At 37.2% G+C, this 7002-nt stretch overlaps 1 protein-coding gene across 1 annotated transcript; it reads left to right on the top strand.

The window, feature by feature from the left end:
- Positions 1–2074: 2074 nt before the first annotated feature.
- On the top strand, positions 2075–4694 carry LOC137745943 (expansin-A3-like). The gene is made up of 2 exons (XM_068485976.1): positions 2075–2333; positions 3742–4694. Exons 1-2 carry the CDS (start codon positions 2099–2101, stop codon positions 4368–4370), a joined length of 864 nt encoding a protein of 287 aa, XP_068342077.1. The 5' UTR covers positions 2075–2098; the 3' UTR covers positions 4371–4694.
- The last annotated feature ends 2308 nt before the right edge of the window (positions 4695–7002 follow it).

Raw genomic sequence — 7002 nt, 5'->3', positions numbered from 1 at the left:
GCTTTTATTTACTCAATCGTCGACGTAAACGAGCCCAATGGTATGTGGGTATGTGTGTGTATAACAAACGAGGCCCACACTGCAAATTGAATCTAACTCGGAGCTGATTTTCACATGCTCTTTTTCTTTTTTTTTTACGTTTTTATTTTTTCTTTTTTTGGTTATGACCATCTAATTTGATGGATCAAACAAATTAACGGAACAATATTTAACAAGCGTTTGTGAGTAGCTTAAAATAAAATATTTACCATTTTTTCTTGCAACTATCTAAATGCAATTTATTCAAACAGTACATTTTTCTAAAAAGTCTGGCTTTTAGGTAAAGTTTTCAGCATAAATCTGCCATAACTTTTGGCATGATTCTACTGAAACAGTGTTTCAGTAAGTGCCTACAGAAATTCTTTAAACATTAGTAGAGATACCAGAGGAAAAAACCTCCACCTTTTCGGTAGACCTACAGAACTATGCTCGCTTTTTTATAAACATCTGTTGGACATTTAATAATGTTATTTTAGCATTAAATTTATTAATTGAATGAGAATTATAAGTGGTGCCTTTTGGTGAAAGATATGTCTATCCTAAAATGAAATTCAAATGAAATGTTGCAACTTTGGACTTATGAATAGTCACATACTTTTCAAAGAAACGTCTCAACTTTTATAAATAGGAAAGCTCTCCTATAGTCGTAGATTCACTTTTTCGTCATTTGCATAATCATACATGTAGCGCACTACATATTAGAGTGTCGCATTGAGTCCATATGATAAAGTATTCAACACAATCATGGTTCATTGGAGCCTTGTAATTTGGAATGCTACTGTTATAAGACGTGGTCATTGTATTATGTGGGACGAGCCATGAACATCGTAGTGTGACGTAAACTTGTTTTAAGAACAAAATGTCGAACATTTACCTGATTCAGGTGTTTCTAACCCAATTCTCTTAACATTGTTTATTATTGTTTGAAGGGCGGCTGCTCCTTCGGCCTTTGGAAAACCCCATGAAGAGCAAGGAATCCACCTCTCTGAACCGACACGGAAGGTATTCGACGAAATGCTACGATGAAATTCAAGTCTATTGTCAATGTTGTGCTGCGTTGCTGCACTGCGCTTTGCAAGCTTGCAGCCAATGTTTCAACCTTTGGTGCAGGTGCTTCAATGGATTATTGGTTATCACAACCAAGATAATCTAGATGAAGCAAATAGGTTATTCAACAAACTACAAACTTTTGGTTTGTGTTTCATCTTTTTTTTATGAGATTTATATTGGGAATTACAATTGAGTCATGACAAGAATTACAAAAGAAAGACCGAGACATTGTGAAAGCAATGGTGTTAGTGGAATGCAAACAAAGACTACAATCCTTAAAAGATGGTACACCGAGGGGTACAACTTCTTGGTACATATTAGGCTATGGTTGGCGAGACCACCGTGAAGGTTGGGACCCCTATTGGATCTTGGTGGAGATTGGATCTTGATGGAGAGAGGCTAACTACAATGTTCCTGACTAATGGACCCAATTCCGCGCAAGGTTGAATGAAAGGACCTGCGAGGACAAAGACAAAGGATAGCGAAGCTGAGCCCGGGGAGTGTCAGTTAATCAGATCTGCTACTATGCTTTTACAATGATTTAGCAGCTTAATTTTATCTTTCTGTTATGTTTTGTTTACGGTGGATGATGATTTCGATCACATTGATAACCGATAAGTTCAACGGTTGGATCAGACAACCCATCTCACCGCCGGATGGGTTCCACTATAAGTCTTTGGGGCGAAAACTAGAGAAACGATGCGATTATACCACAAGTTCAGGAAGCTAAATAGAAACTTTCACATGATCTTTTGCTGAATTTGTTAATTTATAGAAATTACTATATTTTCGTATCAACTAATTATTATCTCTGTTAAATTTTAGGAGCATTGTAACCACCCTAATCACTTACATCCTACCAAATTCAAGCTAACTAAAATAACCGCAAGGTTGCAAAATAGACATGCCTAAACTCTAGAACCATATAAATCCTTGCAACACAAGAATCTACAGCAAACCAAATTATTAGTTGCAAAATAAAAATTTCTACACACCTACACAAATAGATATGGCATATGAAGTGCCCTTGCAGGCCCTCTTAGGGCTAGTGACATTGATTTTTCTTCCTCTGGTGGCTGATGTTGTCCATGCAAGCACTGCATGGAGACTTGCAGCTAAATTATCGGAGGACGATGGACATGACATTCATACGGTTGCCCGCACCCACAACCGGCCAAGGTTCGGTGGTGGCCCTTGGAAGCATGCTCATGCCACATTCTATGAAGGTGGCCCGGGAACCTTTGGTATGAATTAATGCTACTTCTATATTGTACATTAACAAGCTTCTAGGATTCAATGACCATCTTCCGGCGAAATTAAAAAAAAAAAAAAACCTTGTTTAAAGGGATCGATTATATACCAACTAGGTCTTACGTAGTGGTTTTTTTTCTCTTCTTACCAGTCAATGTTTTAAAAAACTAGCATTGACCAGCCTAGATGACTTTTTGGGCGACTATATAAAGAAACACCTATATACGTCAATCAGGAATAAGCTATAAACTAACTTAGGCGTTGGGAGACAGCACCTAAGCACTTGAGGTGTTGTTAAAGCGCCACCTAGGTGTTTGATTTTTTTATTTATTTTAAAACAACCCAAACCCAAATAGATATCGTTTTTGGGCACGGCTTTTATAAACTAAAACTCTTCTATCTTCTCCCACCTTTCTTTACTTCAAAATTTCAAGTCTCAAGCCAACGGTGCCAACCTCCAATCTCACCCGGCAACCTTCCACAAGTTCACAACAAATTTGTAATTTTAAATTTATGGTTAGAGTTTCTCACCTACATCGAGGTTTATGAAAAATTAATAATTTATGCTCCTACCTAGGCTAGGTAACCTATGAAGGCCTTGACTTCACCTTCATCTTTTAAAACATTGTTCCCAATTTTAGAAAACATTTATAAGTTTGAATCCCACTTCCTATTGATGATAAATTAAAATCTAGAGAGAAATTTCAATCACAACATCTAGGTTCTCAAATAATAGACATGAGACCACATTTCAAATCGCGGCCATATTTCAGCCAAAACGCAAAGTTAGACAAGCATTTATATCTACAACTCGATCCCAATTTGAGTATGTATTAAAGATGGGGAGTTTTAACGAAAAATGTACGGTACTGTTCACTTTAACCAAAAACCACATTTTTACACTAAAAAGTCAATCCTGGTACTATTCACTTTACCCTTTATTTTGTCCTTATCATTAATACTCAAAGTTTTCAAGCCCTTTTCATTAGCTTTTCTTTAAAGATGTGATCAGTTGCTTGTAGTGAGCTTTAAGAATAACAGATGTAAATATTTTCCATATTCGAAGCAAGTTGGATTCTGTAATTTTGCTTTTGATCCAGTCGCCGTCAAAAGGATCTTGTATTTTATGCAGGCAGTAGAGATCAAGAATGGAACTTGCAGAGTTCAAATTCTTGCCTTCCAAAAATTCACGATAACAATGCACGACCCATTAAGACAAAAAATTCACGATGTCAATTTCATACGAGCCGTGGGACGCTCCTAGGACATACTATTTACGATCCAATCACATCATTATCACACGAACTAGTCTTTTTTTTTTTTTTTTTTTTTTCATCTCACCTGGTTGTTTGGAAATTAATTAGAACAAGATAGTAGTATTTTGATGATGACTACGTGCAGGAGGAGCTTGTGGTTATGAGGATGTGATAAAAGAAGGGTATGGCCTGGACACAGCAGCGTTGAGCGAGGCTTTATTCAACAAAGGGCTGTCTTGTGGAGCATGCTATGAAATCAAATGCGTCGACAACCCTCAGTGGTGCAAGCCAGGACACCCAACTCTTGCCGTCACGGCAACCAACAACTGCCCCCCCAATTGGAACCAGCCAAGTGACAATGGAGGGTGGTGCAACCCTCCTCGTGAGCATTTTGATATAGCCAAACCTTCGTTCATCAAAATTGCCGAGTACAAGGCCGGCATTGTTCCGGTCATGTACCGCAGGGTTCCATGCCTGAAGACAGGAGGAATTAAACTCACAATAACTGGGAATCCATATTTCAACCAAGTGTTGGTGTGGAATGTGGGAGGAGCCGGAGATGTGACCGGAATGCAAGTGAAGGGCAGCAAGAAGCTCATATGGACAACGATGAAGCGGCTATGGGGTCAGAAGTGGGAAACTGACGCCAAGATGGTTGGCGAGTCATTGACCTTCCGAGTCAGAGCGAGTGATGGTAGATACTCAACCTCATGGCATGTTGCTCCAAGCAATTGGCAGTTTGGCCAAACCTTCGTAGGCAAGAATTTCAGGTAGAAATAAACTTGTAAATAATGTTAATGTTTGATTTATGGGAAGTGATTTTCACACACCCTCCCTCTTTAGCTTTCCACACATTTTTCTTTATTTATAGTCATTAAATTGAATAAATCAAACAAAATCAACATCCATAATTAAACAGAAGTGTGTAAGAAGCTAAAGACGATGTGTGAAAATTATTTTCCTTATTTTTTATTATGTAAAATTATAAATATTTGCTTTGTCGGAGATTTACCTCTCATCGTGTAAAAGAGACTGAAATGTTCCATGTATGTGTGTGTGTATATATATATATGTACATATATATGTGTGTGTGTGTGTGTGTGTATATATATATATATATATTTACAAACTGTTCCATGTAAAGTATAATTCACCTATTGTTTTATATGGTCAACATTTCCTTCAATCTTGGCAAATTTGTGGTTTCGTGTTATAATATTTCTGATAGCGAGGTTTTTATATCCACATTAGTTTTCGGCAAAAGTTTCGTCATAACGGATGTGTGCAGTGAAATCCAAGATTTCATAGAGAGGAAAAGACAAAATTTCAAATTAAAATTGGTCTTGTGACATAGCAAAAGAAATGTGGAAACAATAATGTTATTCTTACCATCAAATTATCACAATATAACATGTGATGTGTCAAGAGCACGTTAAAACCCTAACATCTTACACCACATTGTCATTACACTTAAAACCTAACCTCTTACACCGCATTATTTTAAAAAATAACATTATTACCATCAAACTTTCTTGTAATGTGTGTCAATTAATTTTTTAAAAGTTATAATCAAACTTTATTTTTCTCTACACCATTGATGCTATTCTTACCTCAAACTTTCATGTAATACACTCATTAATTTAAAAAAATATATATATTATTTATTCTTCTAGACACACTTTATTCTTGGAGAACAAAATGATCACCCCCACATACCACTTAAAACCCTAACCTCTTATACCACATTGCCATTACCACCACCACCACACCACAATCGCACAATCATCACCACCACTATTATACCTGCCACTAGTACCACCATAACCACAACTCCCACTACATCCTTGTCGCTGTTGCCATCATCACAAACATAAACACAACTGTCATCACAACCACAATCGCCGCCATTGTTGTTGTCGTTGCCCTTACCACTATTGTTACCTCTGTAGCCTAGCCACCACACCCTTTTATTGGCACCATCATCACAACCATTGTTCTTGCCACCGTTGGCGTAGTCAGCGCCCACACTATCATGTTTATTTTTGTCATTATATACAATTGAATCACTTTTATATTAAAATTTGCCAAATCTTTTTCAGTGTTCTAAAACGTGGTCTAGGCGGCACCTAGACTCTGGGCGTCGGGCCGTCGCCGCGATTATTTCAAAAATGTTCAGTAAATCGGCAAGGGTATTAGGCGGTGCCTAGGCGGGCTTGGCGGCCTAAGGGCCGAGCTAAGCAGCCTTTGCGGCGGTTCTGTTAAAATATTTCGTTTCACTACACCGCGAGGGTAACGAAAGAGAAACCGAGAGAGTGTGAGGGAAGAGTAAACGTGAGAGAGATACGTAGAACGAATCAAAATAACAATGCAATTGTAGGAAAAAAATGAAAATTTTGACCTGGAAGTCCATATTTCTTCGCCAAAGAGGATTTCTTCGCTGTGCTTGAGGAAATTGACTGGACTCATGATTAGGTTTTGGAAAATTATACAGAGCAAGAAGATGGAAATTAGGCGGAAAGATGGGGGATCAGGCGGAGCAATCGAAGAAGAATGGAAGGGAAAGGAAATGAGAAACTTAATTAGGTGGAGAAGATGGGAATTGGGCGGAGCAATCAAAAAAGAATGGAAGGGTGAGGAAACAAGAAACCCCAAAATAAGGGCCTTACCAATTTCCAATGTGTCAAAAGTCATTGCCTTCTGTCAAAAGCCATCCCCTCTGTCAGATCGATTTCCAAGGTGTCAAAAGCACTAGGCTTATGAATTATATTTTAAAAAGTTACCTACTCCGTTATTAAACAAATATATTATATATTATTATCTACTCTCTTTTTTCAAATTATGTACTTAAAATTCTTTACATTACCTATATATATATATCTCTTCCTTTTTTTAAAAATAACGTGTTACATTACCTATATATGTTTACTGTTTTTTAAATATTGAACCTGTTGGATGGATGTACTTTGTGTATTCTTCTACTTCTATTTGGCATTTTATCATTCTTCTATTATTCATACAAGTATAGTTTTTTAAGTGTAAATATACATTTATTTACAAGATATATAATAAATTTACATAAATCCGGCTAGGCCGCCTAGGCGCTAAGCCCTTACCCACCGCCCTACTAGCACCTAGCGTTTTTTAGAACCTTGGAACTTGAAGCCATAATACAAAATTGTTCGGACTATAAACCAAAATATGAATAAGTTGGGACTCTAACCCAAAACATGAATAAGTTGGGATTCTAACCCAAAACATGAATAAGTTGGGACTCTAACCCTAAATAATAGTTGAGTTTGAAATTTAACGTACGTCATGACAATAATGTATACGGTCGTACGAGTAAGGCGCTAGATGTGAGTACATGCCTACGAAGTAGTGTATAAGATCATAATCCAAAACGATT

The sequence above is a fragment of the Pyrus communis genome, chromosome 9 (assembly GCF_963583255.1).
Source record: "Pyrus communis chromosome 9, drPyrComm1.1, whole genome shotgun sequence".
NCBI lineage: Eukaryota > Viridiplantae > Streptophyta > Magnoliopsida > Rosales > Rosaceae > Pyrus > Pyrus communis.
Note: the sequence above shows the minus strand (reverse complement) of the source record. Positions and strands in the feature narration are given on the sequence as shown.

Bases quoted from the DNA above. Each gene is read 5' to 3' on its own strand.
- LOC137745943 (XM_068485976.1), top strand. From the start codon at position 2,099: ATGGCATATGAAGTGCCCTTGCAGGCCCTCTTAGGGCTAGTGACATTG. The intron at 2,334-3,741 runs GTATGAATTAAT...GACTACGTGCAG, and splicing joins AGGTGGCCCGGGAACCTTTG to GAGGAGCTTGTGGTTATGAG.